The sequence below is a fragment of the Ornithorhynchus anatinus genome, chromosome 3 (genome assembly GCF_004115215.2).
Source record: "Ornithorhynchus anatinus isolate Pmale09 chromosome 3, mOrnAna1.pri.v4, whole genome shotgun sequence".
Taxonomy (NCBI): domain Eukaryota; kingdom Metazoa; phylum Chordata; class Mammalia; order Monotremata; family Ornithorhynchidae; genus Ornithorhynchus; species Ornithorhynchus anatinus.
This window is the reverse complement of record NC_041730.1, coordinates 103,702,305-103,724,237: the sequence shown is the minus strand read 5'-3', so window position 1 is coordinate 103,724,237 and position 21,933 is coordinate 103,702,305. Positions and strand designations below refer to the sequence as shown.

The following is a 21,933-nucleotide window of genomic DNA, read 5'->3' as shown; positions in this document are numbered from 1 at the left end:
CTCCGGCCGCCACGGCGCATGCGCGACGTCCCGGAGGCCTGGTGGGCGGCCTCAGCCTGAGCGCCGGCGCCATGGGTCTGACCTCCAACTCCGGCCTGCGAGGTGAGCGGCCTCCCCTCCGCCTTCCTCCCCCACACAGCCTCAGACGCCGAAGGGCCAGGGCAATAATAGCAATAATAAGGTAGCATTTGTCAAGAGCTTACTCTGTGCCCAGCACTCTTCTAAGCGCTGGGGTAGATGCAGGGTCAGCAGGTTGTCCCACGTGGGGCTCCCAGTCTCCATCCCCCTTTTAATAATGTTGGTATTGGTTAAGCGCTTACTATGTGCCCAGCACTGTGGGTGGATGCAGGGTAATCGGGTTGCCCCACGTGGGGCTCACAGTCTTTATCTCCATTTTAATAATGATGTTGGTATTTGGGAAGCGCTTACTATGTGCCGAGCACTGGTCTAAGCGCTGGGGGAGATGCAGGGTCATCAGGTTGTGCCACGTGGGGCTCACAGTCTTCATCCCCATTTTAATAATCATGTTGGTGTTTGTTAAATGCTTACTGTGTGCAGAGCACTGTTCTAAGCGCTGGGGTAGATAAAGGATAATCAGGTTGTCCCACGTGGGGCTCACAGTCTTCATCCCCCTTTTAATAATCATGTTGGTGTTTGTTAAGTGCTTACTATGTGCAGAGCACTGTTAGCGCTGGGGCCGATACAGCGTAATAATAATAATGTTGGTATTTGTTAAGCGCTTACTATGTACAGTGCACTGTTCTAAGCGCTGGGGTAAACACAGGGGAATCAGGTTGGCCCATGTGGGGCTCACAGTCTTAATCCCCATTTTACAGATGAGGGAACTGAGACACAGAGAAGTTGTGACTTGCCCACAGTCACACAGCTGACAAGTGGCAGATCTGGGATTCGAACTCATGAGCCCTGACTCCCAAGCCCGTGCTCTTTCCACTGTGCCACGCTGCTTCTGCGTAATCAGGTTGTCCCACGTGGGGGTCCCTGCCCTCATCCCCATTTTAATAATAATGTTGGTATTTGTTAAATTACTATGTGCCCAGCACTGTTCTAAGCGCTGGGGCCGATACAGCGTAATCAGGTTGTCCCACGTGGGGCTCCCTGCCCTCATCCCCATTTTAATAATAATGTTGGTATTTGGGAAGCGCTTATGTGCAGAGCACTGTTCTAAGCGCTGGGGTAGTTACAGGGTAAGCACGTGAGGCTCACAATCTTCATCCCCATTTTACAGACCAGGTAACTGCGGCAGAGTGAAGTGACTTGCCCACAGTCTCACACCTGCCAAGTGGCAGAGCTGGGATTCGAGCCCATGACCTCTGACTCCCAAGCCCGGGCTCTTTCCACTGAGCCACCCTGCTTCCCCAGCACTGTTTTAAGCGCTGGGGTAGATGCAGGGGAACCAGGTTGTCCCACGTGGGTGGGGATCACAGTCTTCATCCCCATTTTAATAATAATGTTGGTATTTGGGAAACGCTTCCTATGTGCCCAGCACTGTTCCAAGCGCAGGGGTAGATGCAGAGTAGTCTTCAGCGCTTAACAAATACCAAAATTATTATTATTATTTTGTTCTGTTTTGCTTTGCTGTCTGCCTCCCCCGTTTAGACGGTGAGCCCGTCAGTGGGCAGGGATGGTCACTATCTGTTGCCGAATTGTCCATTCCAGGCGCTTAGTACAGTGCTGTGTACATAGTAAGTGCTCAATAAATATGTTGGAATGAATGAATGAGGTCTCCTTCTCTGGACAAGTGGGAATGCCTCTTCCCAGGCCCCACTCTGACCCCGGGGGCGGAAGGCTCTGGATCCCATCCGATTCCCACTCCCTTCCTCCTCCCCACCTCCACACCCTTCCTCAGCAACATGGTTCAGTGGAAAGAGGCCGGGTTTGAGAGTCAAAGGTCGTGGGTTCTAGAAGCAGCGTGGCTCAGTGGAAAGAGCACGGGCTTTGGAGTCAGGGCTCATGAGTTCGAATCCCAGCTCTGCCACTTGTCGGCTGTGTGACTGTGGGCAAGTCACTTAACTTCTCTGTGCCTCAGTTCCCTCATCTGTAAAATGGGGATTAAGACTGTGAGCCCCACGTGGGACAACCGGATTCCCCTATGTCTACCCCAGCGCTTAGAACAGTGCTCGGCACATAGTAAGCGCTTAACAAATACCAACATTATTATTATTATTATTATTATTAATCCCGGCTCCGCCACTTGTCAGCTGGGTGACTTGGGGCATGTCACTTCACTTCTCGGGGCCTCAGTTCCCTCATCTGGAAAATAGGGATGAAGACCGTGAGCCTCATGTGGGACAACCTGATGACCCTCTATCTACCCCAGCACTTAGAACAGTGCTCGGCATATTGTAAGCGCTTCACAAATACCAACATTACTTCACTTCTCTGGGCCTCAGTTCCCTCATCTGGAAAATAGGGATGAAGACCATGAGCCTCATGTGGGACAACCTGATGACTCTCTATCTACCCCAGCACTTAAAACAGTGCTCGGCACATAGTAAGCGCTTCACAAATACCAACATTACTTCACTTCTCTGGCCTCAGTTCCCTCATCTGGAAAATGGGGATGAAGACTGTGAGCCCCACGTGGGACAACCTGATCTCCTTGTATCCCCCCAGCGCTTAGAACGGTGCTTGGCACGTAAGCGCTTAACAAATGCCATTATTATTATTATTATTATTATTATCCCCCCATCTCTTGACTCCCTTCTCCCCTCACCTTCTTTGCAGCCCCCTCCCCTCCTCTAACATCAGTGCTTGGCACCCAATAAGTGCTTAACAAATACCGTTGTCATCATTATTATTATTATTATAAACTGCAATTTCGGGAACAAGGGTGCCCTATGACCTCATTAGGCGAAAGAGTAGAGGCAGGTGCTGACCTATTCTCTCTGAAAAATACCCCTCCGCACCCATTTTTTTCTTCTCCAATCCTTGCCTCTGTTCGGAGTTCTAGACTGCACATTCTTTGGTACGCAGGGAATGTGTCTGCCAACTCTATGGTAGCGTACCCTACCCAACGCATAGCACAATGTTCTGCACACAGGAAGAGCTCAGTAAGTACGACTCATTGATTGAGTTGGGAGTATAGAGCACCGGTCTCTGCGGCCTGGTTTTCCTCCACCTGCATAGCATTGGGAAACCGCCTCATCGCATGGCAACAGTGATGATGGTATTTGTTAAGCGCCTACTATGTGCCAAGCACTGTTCTCAACGGCCTAACGCCCATGTCGGCCAGAACCTGGTACGTTAATGCAGTTCAGAGAGGTGGTTCAGGTGGTGTAATCTAGTCTTGGATGGGACCAGCACCTGTATCCCGTGGCGCAGTCGAATAATAATCACCATGGCATTGGTAAAGCGCTTCCTGTGTGCCAGGCGCTGTACCAAGCGCTGGGGTGGATACAAGCAAATGGGGTTGGAGACAGTCCCTGTCCCTCGTGGGGCGCACAGTTTCAGTCCCCATATTACAGGTGAGGTAACAGCGGCACAGAGAAGTGATTTTGCCCAAGGACACACAGAGGAGACACAGCAGACGTGGCAGAGTCAGGATTAGAACCCATGACTTCTGATTCCCAAGCCCGTGCTCTTACAAACAGAAGCGCTTAGTACACAGTAAACGCTCACTAAATACCATTGCGGTTTTTTTTGTTTTTTTAAAAAGGTTTTGAAGGCTTGAATCATTTTGGGAAAAGTGAAAATGCAAATACAAATTTGAGGCAGAAACCAGAAAGCCTTTTAAAAAAAATCTGTGCCAACTTGTTTGGTTTGGGGGAAAAAGTGATTTGGGGTCATGGGACTTATGTAGGACAGATTCTTTTGAACTGTGCAGACGCAAAGTATTTTGTTTTTTCTCTGCAGTCTAAAATGGTGTAAAATATTTTTAAATCTGAACTTTTCTTAATCAAGAGAAGCTGTTTGATTCCCAGAAGACTATAATCATGGGAACTTTGGAAATTGTTTTTTCACCGTAAAATGTTTTCTATGAAATAAACAAAATTATGGAAGAGCAGAGAATTTAAACACTTGGCAGTAGTTGTAAAAATATTTTTGGAAGCTAAAATTTGAAATGTGTAAAGATTTATCTGGATTTATTTATTTATTTTCACTTTTAAAATTTACAGAATTTTGTTAGGAATGTCTCTAATTCATAAGGTTTTAGGGGACTGAAAGTGGGGAAGGGTAGTTTTTTCCAACCAGGATTTGAGGTCAGAGGAGCCATGACTCATTGCGTACTCTATCCACTTCTGCCTTTTGGCAACGCATTTGAAAAAGAAAGTTTTCTCAGCCTTGAATTCCACAAATTACAAGTTCCCACATGATCTCTCAACTTTTCTAACCCCACCTGAAAATTGCACTTCTTTCCCCATTGAGGAATCTCTTTTACCGGTAGAATGAGACATGGACCCTGTCCAGTTGGTTTAAAATTTAACTAGTAGGATTTCATTTGTTCCTCATTGTTCATCCTTTTGGCAATGAAGAATAAGAGGAGAAACAGGGTTTTTTTGACCATCTGCCTCGGGTTTCTCATTCTTCTGTTCCTCATTTACCCATGGCAACGGTAACTTTTGCCGAGAAAGATTAAAATTGTATGCCCTCCCACCTCTCCAAAAAGGAGATAGTAATAGTAACCCCAAAATAGGGACATTTATTCTGAAGCAAACTGGTGCCCAGTGTAAAGAGAAATAGGCAACTGTCTTTCTAGGATAGTTTATGTACAGTCCTGGATGAAATGGGTTAGTAGAGTTACTTTCAGTCCGATGATTCTGGGAATTCCAAGCTAGGGATTTGAACTTATTCTGTCAACCAAATTTTGGAGTCCCAAACTGGAAATAAACACTGGGACAGTCTCTGCAGCAGGACCAAATCAAATCACAGTGTCAGAGCTCCCAAGAGAGTGGTTAGTGCTTAAAATGATCGTTGCAATTAACTTTGAATCAAGGAGTATTAGCTTAATGGAAAGAGCACTGGCTTGGGAATCAGGTTCTAATCCCAGCTCTGCTACTTGTCTGCTGTGTGACCCTGGGCAAGTCACTTAACTTCTGTGTGCTGTAGTTCCCTCATCTGCAAAATGGGCATCAAGACTGCACGCTCTGTGTGGGTCATGGACTGCATTTGACCCGATAAACTTGAATCCACCCCAGTGCTTAGCACAGCCCCCGGCACGTAGTAAGCACTTAGCAAATACCATTTAAAAAAAAGCAAAACCGAGGATATTCTGGGCCTTTCCTTTCTCTTCCTTTTTCCTGCTGCCACCTCTCTCTTTGGCTGTGTGCTGATTAGCTGCCATACCAAAGTTTGAATAATGAAAATTGGTGGAACAGAAACTCAAATTGGTCAGATCCTGTGATTTCAACGGTCTGGGGAGAAATGCTCTGGAACATTGCAGTTAGTGGCAAAATGAAGTTTCACACCTGTTCCCCAACCAAATTGTTATAGTTAAGCACCCAGTTCATATTTATGTGATTCGGTTTTATATTGTTCAACATCGTCATGACTGACATGTTCATGTTGTAACTCCAATGTAATCACTCACATTCTTATAGAGCTCACTTACATAAGGTTTAATGACCCCAATTCTAGGCAATCCAGCAGGAGCATTTTTTTATTTATCCTCTCCTTCCTCCATCTGGTTACTATCCTCTTACGAGCTCTGGACATATCGTAGCTAAAGTGGTGCATCGACTCCCTTGCTGATCTTCCTGACTAAGGCCTCTCCCCTCTCCACATGCCCACTGGAGCCTGGATCATCTGGGAAGGTCACTAAGCCCACATCTCTCCTCTTTTAAACCCTCCCACTGGCTTCTCTGTATCAAATGAAAACTCTTTACAGCCAGCTTTAAGGCTCTCCACCAACTCACCCCAGCCTCCACCAACCCACCCCAACTTACCTATCTGCTCTCTTCTTACAAGCCTTCCCTGATTAATTCCCAGCACATCCTAAATCCTATAAACCTGTCGGGTATTTCTAGCCTTAACCACTTATACTCATCCTCAGCACTTCCATCCATACATTTATTTGGTCAGTTATTCATTTTGACTACTTGTAAATACTTTTATGTCTGCCTTGTTAAGAGTGTAAGCTCCTTATGGGCAGAAAATGTATCACTTTGTTCTGTACTTCCCATGCATGTAATACAAAACATCGCCCCAGGTGGAATTCAAATGTTAGTATTACTACTGAACACTGGGGAACCATTTAGTTATACTTAGCAATGAAGGCATTATATGTTCAATATTACACTTAGTCCCCTACAGAGGAAGTGCTCTTCCTAAAATTACTTCATTTTAATCAGTTTAGTCCTATTCATGTTTTTTTCCTTCTGTGCTTTACTCTTACCATATTTAGTCTTCCATTCAAGGTGGTAGAGTCCTCAGAAAATCTGTCTAATACTGTTGATTGCACCACTTTTAAAGGTCAGGTTCTGATTAATAGATTAGCTCCACAAAGCAACAGAAAGCAGGAGGTGAATTTTGCTTGGTCCTGCAAAGTAATGATGAGTCATACGTTCTTACTATTATATCAGGAAAGGAGAATGCTACAGATAGAGCTTGAAGGATAGCAAATTTAAAATTCTGGTGTCAATCTAGTACATTGTTACTGACCAATATAAGTATGTCAAAAGCTAGTTGATCCTTTCTAGCATTAGATGCCTTTACAACAAACAGGTATGGGAATTTGCGAGTGAGAGGTATTGAGCCAGTTGTTGAAAGCCGAGAGAAGAGTAAAACTGCAGGGTCTCTGAGATTACCATCCACCAAGACCATCTGTTTGAGTAATCCGCATAATGCCCAAATCACCTCTCCAGCCTGATCTTTCCTCTTCTCGGCAGTCTCGCATTTCTTCCTACCTTCAGAACATCTCTACTTAGATGTCCCTACAACACCTCAAACCTAACAGAATTAATCTTCCCACCCAAACTCTGACCTCCCCCTGACTTTCTCCATCACTGTAAACAGTATCCCCGTCCTCCCCAGCCAGCCCATAATCTTGGCATTATCCATGACTCATCTCTCACAGTCATCCCACAGAGTCTGTCACCAAATAGTGGTGGTCAACTTTTACAACATCGCTAAAATCTGCCCTTTCCTCTCCATCCACTTTAATCCAAGCATTTATCCTATCCCGTCTTGATTACTTATCGCATCTGCCTCCGTGCTGATCTCCCTGTCTCTCCCCACTCCAGTCCATACTTCACTCTGCTGCATGGATCATTTTCCTAAAAAAAACATTGTGTTTCCCCGCTTCTCAAGAACCTCCAGTGGTTGCTCATCCACATCTGCATTAAATAGAAACTCCTCATCGGACTTAAAATCAACTCTCTCCCTCCTATCCTTATCTTGCTGATCTACTGAAACTCAGAACACATGCTTGGTTTCTCTGATGCCAAAACCCACTCACTGTACTATGATCTCATCTTTCTTGATGCTGACCCCTTGCCCATGACTTGGACAAACATCTTGACTTCTGTGCCTCAGTTACCTCATCTGTAAAATGGGGGTTAAATCTCTGAGCCCTATGTGGATCAGGGCCTGTGTCCAACCCAATTATGTCGTATCTAGTAGAGTGCCTGGTACGTAGTAAGCTCTTAACAGTTACCATTAAAAAAGGTCCTCTGTCTGACCTGGAACTCCCACCCCCTTCGAATCTGATAGACCATCACTCTCCCCACCTCCAAAACATTATTATTATTAAAATCACATCTCTTCCAAGTGGCCTTCCCCAACTGAGCCCTCATTTCCCCTCTCCCTTTTGCTATCACCTATTCACTTGGATCGTGGCCCTTGAAGCACTTAATATTCACCCAGCCCTCGGCCCCACAGCACTTATGGACCTATCAAGAATTTATTTCAACGTCTGTTTCCCCCTCTAGGTTGTAAGCTCCTTGTGGACAGGGAATATGTCTACCAACTCTGTTATATTGTACTCTCCCAGGTAGTTAGTACAGTGTTCTGCACACTGTAAGTGCTCAATGAATATGTTTGGTAGATTGGACACCAAACAGAATGCAATGTGGTACTATCGAGAAGAGAAGGCGAATTAAAATTCTCAGCACTCTGGATAAAGCAAAGACTAAAAGTGAAAGCAAATTACAATTTCAGGAATTTAAATTAGCAAAAGAAAATATTCAATAATAGGAATTGAGGTATGCGTAACTTGTATTCATCATGCAGTTTAGTTCTTTGAATTTTTTTAATTCATTTCTCTTTCTTGGTCACAAAAAGTAAATAAACTACAGTAGATGAGAAAAATGTGAATGATCCTATAATGTATAATTGTGTTGGACTTTAAAGGATTTCTTTGTAACCCTTCTGTGGGGATGGTCATTACAGTTAAAATCATGGTGTCCCTTCTACATATTTCCATATTAATTTTTTAACATATGCTAAATGCTCTGAACACTTAAAAATCTACAAAGCAAATGCTCTTGTGTCCCTGTTTTTTCCTAGTTTAATGCTCAAATGGTTGGGTTAAAGAGTTTCCTGGATGTTTAATACATTCCATTCTGCCATAACTCATGTTCTCACTACACTTTTTGGCAAGAATGCTGTTAGGGAATGGACTTCTGAAAGCCCAAGCCCATTTGGTTCAGCCCAGTGCAGTGTCAGGAGACTCAGTCATGCACATAAACACAGGTGAGAATTAGCGTGAGCTTTCCTTAATGGGAGGTTTGCAAGAAGGAGACCTGGATGTACCTAACACTTTTTTGATTTTCAGTATTGAAACCCTTGACCACTAGGATATTTAACAGTCCTCTGCCCTTGGCATCATTATATGTTCATATTAAGTATGTTCTAAGGCTTTGCTCATTCAATCCTTTTTTCTTTCCTCTTTAGTTGAATGGATTGCAGCAGTCTCTCTGGCTGCTGGTACAGCCATGATTGGGTACCTAGCTTACAAAAAATTCCTCTGTAAAGACAAGCACAAGAAATCCGTGGTAAATCTGCATATCCAGAAAGACAATCCCAAGGTAGTACATGCATTTGACATGGAAGATTTGGGAGACAAAGCTGTATACTGCCGTTGTTGGAGATCCAAAAAGGTGAGAGGAAAACCACTCATTCTTTTTATGACTGTGGTATGTTGCTCTCTCTTGAATATAAAATTGGTTTTCTCATCCAATAGAGAACCTCTCTGCATGCAGCTGCAATTGGCTTTTTTTAAAAAAATAAAATAGACCTATTCAGTGCTCTTCAAGAGTGAAATCCGTAGCACAAATGAAACTATGAGAGCTGTTAATGTTTAAACAATTAAACATTAAACATGTTTAAACAACTCATAAAATAGAGTAAAACACATTTCCTTTGAGAGAACACACTCCAATTTCAATTTTGGAAAAACTAAAACATATGAAAGTAGTAATGGGTAATATTAGCTTTGTGTGACATACCTCTCCTTCATTGAGCAATGCATAGGTGGTGACCTAAAGTTTTCTTAAGGTCATCTTGAATAGTTTTTCTAAATTGATTTAGCTTGTCTCTAAAAAGAATCCTGATATTGTGGCATAGTACCCTGTTTACTTGAATTGCTTTGTCTGCTGTTCCTATTTATGAGAACCAATTCTTCCATTATTTGCTTTCTAAAAGGTTATCAGTCTTCCATTAAATTTGAAGCTTTGAAGAAAGCCATGATCATATTTTGAAACTATAGTCAGTTCTGTCATAACCTATGTTTCATTATGCATTTTAGGTAGAATCTGAGAGAAGAATTAGGGAACATTGTTCCAGTTATTTATGCATGTCTAGATAAAACATGGTGTGGTATCAGAAGTAGTAGTTGTGCATGTTCACATGGGATTTGAAAATCAAAAGAAACTATTGAAACAAGTTGATACTTTTCCTAGGTATTTAAGATTTGATAGTAAACCCGATAAGTGTTTAGACAATTCTTCAGCCAAGTAGCGTGATGTATAAAATAGTTCCCTGTACAATCCATTTTTTTAAACTTAATTTTAATTTATTAACATAAACCTGTAACTAACTTGTTGGATGTTGCCTTTTCACTTCAGCATTTCATTTTATTTCATTGTTTTTTAAAAAACACTTGATCCATTTAAGAAAAGTACCAGATGATTTTGCTCCATTAGACTGTTAAATACTACTTGGGATCCTGGATTGGATTTATTCAATCATATTTATTGAGCACTTTCTCTGTGCAGAGCACTGTACTAAGCAGTAGTGACCATTAGATTTAGTAAAGCGGTGGTCATTTGGTGTCCTTGGGTAGAGTACAGACTCAGTGAGTCTAGTGGGTCAGACAAGGAGTTGAAAGAGAGGAGTATATACCCAGTCCAGGAGTTTGGATAAGTATGGGAGGTGAGAAATGGAGTCATAGCTAAAGGGTGCAAAGGGTTTGAGAAAAGTTGCTTTTAGCATGGAAGAGGAGACTTGTGCATGTTTAAAGGCGATAAAAAATTGCTTATGGAGAATGACCTGTTGAGAGTTGTTAGTAAGAAAGGTGGAATCAAGGTGGGTCAGAGCCATAGATAGAGAAGTTAAATTTTGAGAATAGGCAGGAGATTTGCATGATCAGTGGTATTTATTGAGCGTCTACTCTTTGCAGATCACTGTACCAAGCCCTTAGGAGAGTACATCACAACAGAGCTGGGAGGCACGTTCCCTGCCCAGAGTGAGCTTACAGTCTAGAAGAGAAGATAGGCATTAATAAAATAAATAAATATGGTTATATACATAAGTGCTGTGGTGCTGAGGGCAGGGTGAATATCAAATGCCCAAAGGTCACAGGTCAAAGAGTAAGATCTCCTTGAGAGCTGGAAAGGATGAGAAAGTGTTTGTAGAGGGGAGTTGGAGTTGGGGAGGTGAAGGGAGAATTTGGGGACGCTCATACCTAGTCCTGTCCTCACATTCAAATCGCTCTTCAACATCCCATCTTTTCCAACAAAGTCTTCCTTAATTAATTCCCAGCTCCCCCAGGCATATAAACCCATTGGCCTCCCCTGATATTTAAGAACTTATTTATACCCATCTTCAGTATATAGATAATGTTTATTCAGTTATACCTTGGGTTATTTATTTTGACTAATCTGGGTAAATATTAGCTCTTTCTCCCCCATTGAACGTCAGCTCCTTATAAGTAGAAAATGTGTCACTTTGTTTTGTGTATCCCAGTTACAACTGTGGTACAGTGTACGGCACCCAATGAGCCATCGTTAAATACAATTATTGCTACTCCTGGTACTCTCATAACTTCACAATGCTCCCAAGATCCCAGATTGAATTGGGCCTTCCTTCCCTCCCCCACCCCCCAAGTACTGGTCCCCTTTGGCTACCTTGGATTTAGTCCTAGGCTAGGACCAGCCACTCCAGGTTTGAGTGGATCCTGCAGTGACCTCCTCCTAGAACCACACTCCTGGAGCTGGGCCTGAACTAAAGCACTCTGTGGCTTGGGAGGCCTAGGTTGGGCACTTTGTCAAACCACCGTTTTATTTATAGTCTTTACTGGTAAGTTTTATTACATAATAGTTTATTAATTATAGAGTTGGTTTAAACTTGAATTATCTTTCCCACACTGAAGGGCCCCAAAGTCTGAATGTGAAATTTCATGCTGTCCAGAAATAGGTGTATTGCTGCTCAGACTTTTGTGATTGAACAGCTAAAGCTGAGAAGCGGTGTCTTTGGTCTGTCAAAGGCACATCCTAGATTATAAAATGAGACCACCACTTGTAGATTTTTCAACTGGTATCTTGTAAATTTGTGAAGGTAACAACATTCTGTAGCATTTTAAATCTCTTGGAGTTTAACACTGGCTATACAGATAACTTGGTCTGGGTCAAGTACCCAGGGGTTACTAGGTACTACCTGTTCCCTAACGTGACCTACGTTGTACCGACGTATTAAGGACAGTAGGCTCGGATGTCTTTTAATCACCCTTCTAAATTTAATCAGCGGAGAGCATCTTCTAAAAAGAATTGCGTCAGAGAAACCACATCTGTAATTACTTGATATGGAGCAGTTTGTGTCAGAGATTAGCATTTTAAAGCTGGTTCATCTAGAATGAAACCCCTGCTAAATGAACTGGAGTGTTAAAGGATTAAAATAAAAACCTCTGGGAGTGGAAGAAAAAATACAAATATCACGGAATGCTTCTGCAGAACATCCTCATCAGCTCACCTTGCCCCCTCTTTCATCCCCTCCCTGTCTGGAGCCAAGATCCTCCCTTTCCGCTCCACCCAAACTGCTACCTTGCTGGTACAATCTCTCGTAATATCCCGACTGGGCTACTGCATCGGCCTCCTTTCTGATCTCCTCTCTCTCCCCACTTCAGTCTACAATAAAATCCTCTGCCCGGATTATCTTTCTGCAGAAACACTCTGGTCAGGTCACTTCCCTCCTCAAAAACCTCCAGTGGTTGCCTGTCAACCTTCGCTTGAAGCAAAAACTCCTCACTATTGGCTTCAAAGCTCTCTATCACCTTGCCCCCTCCTACCTCCCCTCCCTTCTCTCCTCCTACAGCCCAACCCGCACACTCCACTCCTCTGCCGCTAACCTCCTCACATCCACCAAACTAACTCTTTTCCCCTCTTCAAAGCCCTACTGAGAGCTCAACTCCTCCAGGAGGTCTTCCCAGACTGAGCCCTCCCTTCCCCTCTGCTTCTCCTCCCCTCCCCACTGCCCCTACTCCCTCCCTCTGCTCTACCCCCTTCTCCTCCCCACAGCACTTGTATATATTTGTACATACTGCTCTATTTATTAATGATGTGCATTTATCTATGGTTCTATTTATCTATTTTGATAGTAGTGCTGCCTGTCTACTTGTTTTGTTGTCTGTCTCCCCCTTCTAAATAGGGGGAGCCCCTTGTTGGGTAGGGATTGTCACTATCTGTTGCCGAACTGTACTATCCAAGCGCTTAGTTCAGTGCTCTGCACACAGTAAACTCAGTAAATACGATTGAATGAATGAATGGAGTCCTCACCGTGTTGTGGGCTAAAACTCCACTTCAGTCTTGACCTGATCCTGACCCAGTCTTTTACTCATCCTCACCATTAACAAGACCTGACTCTCACTTAGAAACAGTACGAATGAGAAAAGATTACTGGCATACAGAATGTAAGATGGTAATTGGGTATGAGATGTGGCATCTATTTGGCACAGAGGTGATGCCAAGCAACTAGGGTGGAGCTCTGTAAGGCATACACACAGAAGCAGTGGATGAGGAGAGGCCTTGGGGGCAACTAGAGCTAGAAAACAGTGCTTCCCAGTAACAATTCCCCCTTTCTCTCCCCCAAGCAACTGACGCAGAGCAGGAGGGAAAGATAATGAGGAGGAAGAGGAGAGCAAGGGGCAGAAATGGAGGCTAAGAAAGGAGATGGGAAGAAGGAGAAAGGAGAGGAATAGAGAGAGAGAAAATAGTAATTGTGGTATTTGTTAAGCACTTACTGTGTGCCAAGCACTAAGGTCGATACAAGATAATCAGGTTGGACACAGTCCTGTCCCATGTGGGCCTCAGTCTTGATTCCCATTTTGCAGGTGGAGTACCTGAGGCACAAAGAAGTGAAATGACTTGCTCAAGGTCACACAACAGATGTGGCAGAGCTGGAATTTGAACTCACGTCATATGACTCCCAGGCCCTTGTTTTTTCCACTAGGACAGGCTGCTGAGAGAAGAAAAGGGAGGAAGGAAAGAGTGTAGGGGAGCCCCCTTTTGTCCCTCATCTCCTCCTCCCTCGGCCTTGCAGCCAGACAGTTCCACAGAAAAATGCAGTAGAAAGCATGAAACCAAGCCCTCTGACTGGTGAGGAGCAGAGGGGCCACCCGACGCAGGTCGGGGGACCTGACCATCCAAGGAAGCTCATAGCTGGGGCCCCGAGTGGAGGAGAAGGAAGAGGTGGCAGCAGTGGGTGGCTCACCTGTCTCGGCCGTGTCCGCTGTGACAGGTGAGTTACTTCCTCCCCATCTGGGGACAGGAGGAAATACGATGGCTCTAGTTCTGGGGCAGAGCTCCCTCCCCTCCATTTTCAGAAGATGGAGCTGTTTTGGGCTGTTGCCCGGCGACTGGGTCCCCATGTAGAATAAATGCAATTTCTCATGCTGTCTCCCTGAGATGGCAGCCGCCCTTAAAGGACTGTCCCCAAATCACAGACTGTTGGCAACAGTGCTCACGGTCCTCCTTTCCCCCATCCCGATTGAGCCGTCAGGATTGATTCATCCTGCTCCTTGTCCCCAGTGACACTTTGGCACCATCCCCATCCCTTCCCTTCTCTTCTCTGAAGCCCACATCCTCAGGCTCCACCACCCACTACGATTACCTGTTGCAGTCATTTACCACCCCCCGGCCCCACCTCCAACTTTCTGAGCGATTTTGGTGCCTTTGTCAACTCTCTACCCTGATCCCTGGACACTTTAGCATTCGTGTGGCTGTCCCTGATGATGCTCTAGCTGCCCGTTTCACTTCTCAAATCTGCCAACCTCCTGTTCCACCCCGACCTCATCCAGGCACCAGCTTTGCTGGATCTCATGATCACTAGTCATTTTGCCATTTCTAAAATCACCAACTCTGAAATGCCACACTCCTACCAAATACCTCCTTACCTGCCTTCTCTCCCACCCTACCACAAAGACTTTCTTCCAATCTCTGGATTCCCTCCACATATCCCAGGACATCATGCCCCAGTTGGAATTCCAACCCAATTTCCCCCCTTCTTGATGCACAAATTTGCATCTACATCTGCCCCTCTCTATTGAACTCTATTGAACCTTGCACCACCTTGTCCCTCCATCTGTTTTGTATCACAACCCCCAGCCCTTGCTAACCTCCACAGTATGTTTTCTCCAATCCCACATGCATGGTGGAGGATTATATATTGGGGAAAATCAGGGGCCTCCACAGTACATTTCCTCCAGTCCCATGCTCATGGTGAAGGATTTTGTTGGTAGTAATGTAGGCACCAGGCCAACTTCACTCCCTTCAAGTTAATTCTCACTGTAATTCTGCCCTCTCTTCCACTCAGCATTCTCTTTTTCCTCATCAGCTCCCTTGCCCATTTCCCCTCCAGCTGTGACAGGCCTTTACCTCCCTCCTGAAACTTCCTATGCTCCCGCCTCCCCACTCTTTCCGCCCTAATAAAATAGCCAATTATTTTGTTGATAAAATCTAGTCATCATTCCCCTCGAGTTCTAGGCTGTGAGATAGTTGTGGGTGGGAAATGTTTCCACACACCCTTGTTCTCTCCCAAACACTTGGTACAGTGCTCTGCACACAGTAAGTACTCAATAAATACCATTTATTGAAGTCATCATACTCAACTGTTTTGGTCTCATCTTTCCCACTACTGACCTCTTGCCCATGTCCTCCCTCCTCCTGCATGTCCAATGCATCATTGTGCTCCCCACCTTCAGAAATCAGATCTCCAGGTAACCTTCCCTGGTTGATTTCCAATACCGCCCCCACCTCACCCCCTGAACTCTGTCTCCTAACTCATACATGAGCAATGGGGATTGAGAGTGTACTTATGTGCATCTCTTGTATATTCTTTTACTTCCTCATATCTGTTTATTTTAGTGTCTGTTGCCCTTCTCGATTGTAAAACCCTTGAGGGGAGGAATCATGTCTGCCAACTCAGTTGAATTCTCATATGTGTTTGGTACAGAGCTATGCACACAGTCTTGTCATATGCCGTCGAGTCATTTCCGACCCATTGCGACACCATGGAAACATCTCTCCCAGAACTTCCCGCTCTCCATTTGCAATTGTTATGGTAGTGTATCCATAGAGTTTTCTTGATAAAAATACAGACGTGCTTTGCCATTAACTCCTTCCACTCAGCAAACTTGAGTCTCCGCCGTGGACTCTCCCATGCTGCTGCTGCCCAGCACGGGTGAGTTTTAACTTGTAGCATATTGCCTTCCACTCGCTAGCCACTGGCCAAGCTACGAATGGAATGAGTATGCCTTTGCTTGGCTCCCTCCCGTAGCCAAGACTGGTAAGAGTTCTGGAGACTCTCCAGGTGCCGCCCCAAAGGGAAATGCACACAGTAGGTGCTCGATAAATACAGTTGCTTAACTGATTAAAAAAAATCCTCTCCAATAGAAAGAAATTATAGAGTCACTAGGTCTAGTAGTTGCTGTTACCAGTATCGGGTGGGCAAGGAACTAGAGCCCGCTATTAAGCTGTTTGGGAGGAACAAGAAAGCTGGTTCAAGAAATACCCAGCCACAAAGAAATTGATAATTTGTAAACTGAGCAAAAATAATTATATTAATCTTTACTGAAACTCATAGCTGAACCATGAGCCCTTATAAATCTATAGTTTGGGGAGTATTATTTTAATTGAATTTCTTTTTTTCTGTCCTCTGCTCTTTTTCTTTGATTTTTTAATGGAGATACAAGACCACACTTGAAAAAACAGATTTGACTGTGTAGAACTCATTTAGTAATTATAAATTTCAGTAATTTTTTATTGGGCTTCATAGTTAGGGATTTTATTTCTGGAAGCAAAGCCAATCATTTAGTAACCAGAAAAGTTTGTCTTGTGTTATGTATATTTGTCAGTGTTTCCTGATTTATGCTAATCCTCAAGCTATGATTTCAGTCAGTTGAAATTTAAAGCTCTATTTTCCATCCTTTGCTGTTTATATGAGGCGTAAGGATTGGGGAAATGCATTTTTCTAATAGAGTAATTTAAATTTGAAGTGCAGGAGTCGCCAGTAACACTTGGGATATGGTGTATTTCCTTTAACATGGTATCAGCAGGTTTAGACCTCAAGGAAAGCTAAGCCAGTTCAAAGTGGCAGTTGAGGTCAGTGCCCCTTTTTGTTTAAAATTAATTTTCAGATTAGCAGTTCTGTGTTTAATAAGCACATATTTTCTCCAAGTTCCCAGAAAAAAGCTGATAACCAAATGGGAAGTAGAGCCAGCATAATACATGAGGAGTGCTACTGAAGGGAAATGAGATACTCTTGTTTATATATTTTGCTTCTTAATATAAGTGCCCTTTATGGAGTAATGAATTCACTGCTCTTGCCGTTTTTCCAAAGCAGAAGCAAATATTTTAGTAAGCACTTTCGTAAAGCTCATGAGTTGTAATTGTGACTGAATCTGAAATTGTCTAAGGCATATTTCTAATAATACTAATCACGTAGAGTACCACAGCTTGGACAAACTTACTCCATGGATTGGAATGTGCAGATTCTATCGAGCTTTTACTGAAGCTCAGGTGGAAGGATTTTCAAAATAAGTACCGATACTATTTACCAATAATGTCACTTTTCCCCAGCTTCGTGGAACATGGGTCCTTATTTGTAAAGAATGAAATAGATTTCATCGCCCATGTGATCTCTTCAAAAGAGTAGGTTAGTGGCAGGCTACCGACACTCTCTTGGTGGCTGAAGTCTGTGGGACTGTGAGAAGAGACACAGAGCTGTGTGGCTGACCCAGGCACTCCCCAACCCAAAAGTCACTCTGCTCTGCCTCCTTCCTGCTGACTGATAGTATTTCCCCGGTGATGGCATCAACAAGGAAGAGCACTGGAGTTTGGGGAGGTGCTTTTGTCAGTTGTCTTAAGTTCCCAAGTGCCCAGCTCCTGAGTTCTTACCACTGTTTTACATGTGGACGACCACCCACCTCCCTCCCCTCCAAGTCATCTCTGATGACCACAGGGGAGAAGTACAATCCCTACAATTTAAGCAACTTGGCTTCCTCTCTCTCTCTCTCTCCCTCCCTCCATACCCAATCTTCCTATATGTGATGGCACTTTTCTTAGGAGTCAAGAATATAGGAAATATTTTTGTACAACCATGAATTCTGAATACTTGCAGCCAGAGTTAAAATTGTAGACCCAAGGAAGACTAAACTTCATTTTGCTTCATTGTTTTCTATACCTCACTTGCAAGTAACTTTGTTCCTTTTAGGTAGGAATCTTCATTTTTTATTACCGAGGAGCAGTTCTTGGTTTATAGAAATCAGAAATGTTACATAACCTGAGTTTGGGTAAACTAAAGCAGGGGAATGTGCTGCCAAGACAGTTTACAAAACTTGAATAGTTTACAGTATACACATCTTTCTCATACTAAATTTACCTGCATTTGTTGATTAAACATGTCGCTTTGACCTCCTGGCCATTCTCCTGCAATGCTAGCCTGATTCCTGGAGGCCTCAGTACCTAGTTCTTATTTAACGCTCCCTCTCACTGAAAAAGACTGATAGTACATCGAGGAGTGTGCGTGTCTTTGATAGAATCCCTTGCATGTTATTTTTGTGAAAATTCAGTAGTGCACATTTTCTGGCTCTGTGCCATTCAGTTGAGCATTGCTGCGACACAAATTAAGAGGAAAAGGTATATCCTATCCCCAGCAGAACATGTGCGCTCTCTTGGCCAGTTCCCCTGGGCCTAACGGAACAGAGTTTGAGCCACGCCAGCAGTGAACACCCGTGTCTTCACCTATTCGGCAAGCCGTTGTTGAGTGTGATACTTGAACGGCATAGTAAAGGGTGTTTGGGAGACCCCTTTTGCACTTCCTGGAGAAAACCCGGCGAAGAAGACGACACAGAGGCACTATAAGATCTGGGCATCTCCAGGCAGTGGCGGCCCAGGATCCCCAGACTTCAGCCTCTAGGTAGACCTCAGCAGTTTCTGACAGAGAAACCACCCCGTCAACTACTGCTCAAATCAAGGTGCATCCAGATCCATTATCCAGCCTTCATCAGGCTGTCCAGGTGATATTTTCTGAGCACCTACTGTGTGAAGAGCACTCTCAGTTAATAATAATGGTTTTTGTTAAGCGCTTACTTTGTGCCAAGCACAGTTCTAAGCTCTGGGGTAAATACAAGATCATCAGGTTGTCCCACATGGGGCTCACAGCCTTCGTCCCCATTTTACAGATGAGGGAACTGAGGCACAGAGAAGTTAAAGCAGCGTGGCTCAGTGGAAAGAGCCCTGGCTTGGGAGTCATAGGTCGTGGGTTCTAATTCCGGCTCCACCACTGATCAGCTGTGTGATCATCAGGGTGTCCCACATGGGGTTTACAGTCTTACTCCCCATTTTACAGATGAGGGAACAGAGGCACAGAGAAGTGAAGTGACTTGCCCAAGATCACGCAGCTCACTAGTGGTGGAGTCGGGATTAGAGCCCACGACCTGACTCCCAGGCCTGTGCTCTTTCCAAAAGGTTGGATACAGTCCCTATTTATTCATTCAATCATATTGAGTACAATTGAATTGTACTAAGCGCTTGGAAAGTATAATTCGACAATAAATAGAGACATTCCCTACCCAACAATGGGCTCATAGTCTTCATCCCCATTTTACAGTTGAGATAACTGAGGCAGAGAGAGGTTAAGTGACTTGTACAAGGTCACACAGACAAGTGGCAGAGCTGGGATTAGACTCCAGGTCCTCTGACTCCCAGAGCCATGCTCCGGGGCACTAGGCCACACTGCTTCCCATGTTTGATGTTTGCTTGTTGGCTGTTCACTTAAATGTCAACCAAGTAGGTAGCCCCTCTAGAAATTCAGCACTAGTAGAATTTTTAATAACCATACCTAAAAATGAGTAATACCCAATCTTTAACAGTGCTCCCTGAAGACTCTACGATTATCATTCACCCCAGCTGCTTTTAACATATTCACACTAAATCCTGACCTATGGAAGTATCACACACCCTTTTAGTTCATATGTATTTAAGGCCTATAAAATGAATCTTGAGGTCTTAAGTGTTATATGAGGATGTATGATGTGCTTTTACAGGTTTTTGTTAGTAATTATAGGGAAGAATTAAAAAATTGATGAAATTGAACTTCCTTAGTTTTCATTTAACAAATGAGTAATTATGCATTTGCTAACTCTTGTAATGGAATTTATTCTCCCCCAGCATTCTCTGATTATGGTTTTACATTTCACTAATGTCTCCTCCTGCCCCCACCCTCTTTTTTTATTATTATTTTCCTAGTTCCCATTCTGCGATGGGGCTCACACAAAGCACAATGATGAAACTGGGGACAACGTGGGACCGCTGATCATCAAGAAAAAAGAAGCTTAACTGGTGGATGCTCTGGGACCACAAACCAACTTGTCATAATGTTCGTTTGATTATTGAATTGAAATGAACACCACTATTGTCTAATTCACTGAGGGTTCTGGGGTTGGTGTATTGCAAGCTGCAGCATACATATTCATGACATTTGCCTTGTTGAAACACCATGGTGCTGTGTTTGCATTAAAAAAAATGCATGACCCATGGGTTCGTTTTTGTCACGTAAGGAATATCTTAATCAATTTAAGTATGCATTTAAAATAATGACATATGGGTGTATTTGGATCTATATGTTGAAGTTAATGTATTATATTATTTTCAGAATTGTGTATGCAAAAATATAAGCTTCGAGAGAAATTATCGGGAAGTCAGATTCTGTCTTTTTTGTTATTGTTTAAATGTAGAGGAAAAACTACCTTTAATGCCTTGTACTTGTCTTTTTGAGATTATCAGTGACACTGCAAATGAGAATCTGGTTTCATGAAAATATCTTGTCTCATGGTATATCCCTCTCCCACTACAGAAAAAAAGGAAATAACCCATAAGAATTATATTTTTAACCTGAATTAAACTTCCCTGAGAAGAGCTGATAAATGGTTTAAATGTTGTTATTTAATTATAATTATAAGGGTATTAAAATGTAGGGTTTTGGTTTATTTTTTATTAAATCTGTCACATGTTCTTTTTGTTGAAAGAAAAATAAATTATTGAAATTTGAATCAAATGAAAAGTTAAATGTGGGTTTCTTAAGTGTCAGCTTATTTACATTTGTCCTAGACATAGATGATGGCAAGAGCTAAAGTCACAGTGTCCAGTAGTTGGAAAGTGGGGAAGGTTCAGCCTTATGGACTCAGTCACATTTCCATGCTATTCTCTAGACCGTTTGTTCATTGTGGGCAGGGAACATGCTACCAAATCTGTTGTATTCTCCCAAACGCATAGTAAAGTGCTCTGCACACAGTAAGCACTCAAATACCATTGACTGATTGATCGTTCCCTTGAGGAAGCAGCTTTGGAGGCTCAAAGTAGCCAGATAGGGAAAGGATGCTGTCGATGAGGGCCCAAGCGATGACACAAACTCATGGTCACAATCACGAAACTAAAGAGGTATCTGGAGTCAAATATTATCTTAAATCAGGCAACTTTAAAGCATGGAAACGTACCAGAATGGCATTTTTTATTGAGTTTGTATGTAACATTCCCCATATGAAAACACGACAGACACACATTTCAGTTAATGATCCAAGAAAAAACAAAGGAAATTATTGGAAAAGAAAGAAAATGTTGCTAATGAAAGAAGTACAGAGCTAATGAATGTAAAATGATGTATGAAGTTTGGGTTTTTAAGGACTATAAAGAGGAGCAAAACTGACAGCATTGAGGCTTACTGTGTTCTAAATAGTGTATTAATTTTGAGAAGTTTTATATTTTGAGATGTAGTGAGTTTATTTTACTTTTGAAATTTAACCAGGCATGTACTGACAGCTGAAAAAAGGAGGAAAGCTATGAAAATATTTTGGAATGGCCATCAAAAAATGATGTGCCAAACCCTAGATTTTCTAAATCTCCAAAAGATATCCAAAAATCTCCATTCCCTCTAGTGTAAATTAAATTTACAGCTTACATCTGTGAAAATGTATTTCAGTGCTGTGAGGTTATGTTGTGTTTTCATTTGCTAAAATCTAAATTATAGAAGGTTGGCGACCATGAGCCATAATCATCCCCTTGATTCTGTTTATTGCTATTGTTCTTGTCTTTCTGCCCCCCCAGTTAGACTGTGAGCCCGTCAAAGGTCAGGACTGTCTCTATCTGTTACCGATTTGTACATTTCAAGCGCTTACTACAGTGCTCTGCACATAGTAAGCGCTCAATAAATACTATTGAATGAATGAATAAAGAATAGATATTAATATCCTAAGGTCCATTTGTGCCA

General features: G+C 43.1%; 1 protein-coding gene across 1 annotated transcript; it reads left to right on the top strand.

The window, feature by feature from the left end:
• Positions 1 to 20,736, top strand: CISD1 (CDGSH iron sulfur domain 1). Its single transcript, XM_029061393.2, has 3 exons — positions 1 to 102; positions 8,851 to 9,056; positions 19,917 to 20,736. Exons 1-3 carry the CDS (start codon positions 72 to 74, stop codon positions 20,004 to 20,006), a joined length of 327 nt encoding a protein of 108 aa, XP_028917226.1. The 5' UTR covers positions 1 to 71; the 3' UTR covers positions 20,007 to 20,736.
• Positions 20,737 to 21,933: the final 1,197 nt, after the last annotated feature.

Coding starts and splice junctions, on each gene's coding strand:
- CISD1 (XM_029061393.2), top strand. CDS start 72: ATGGGTCTGACCTCCAACTCCGGCCTGCGAG. Junction 103..8,850: donor CTCCAACTCCGGCCTGCGAG/GTGAGCGGCCTC, acceptor TTTCCTCTTTAG/TTGAATGGATTGCAGCAGTC. Junction 9,057..19,916: donor GTTGTTGGAGATCCAAAAAG/GTGAGAGGAAAA, acceptor TTATTTTCCTAG/TTCCCATTCTGCGATGGGGC.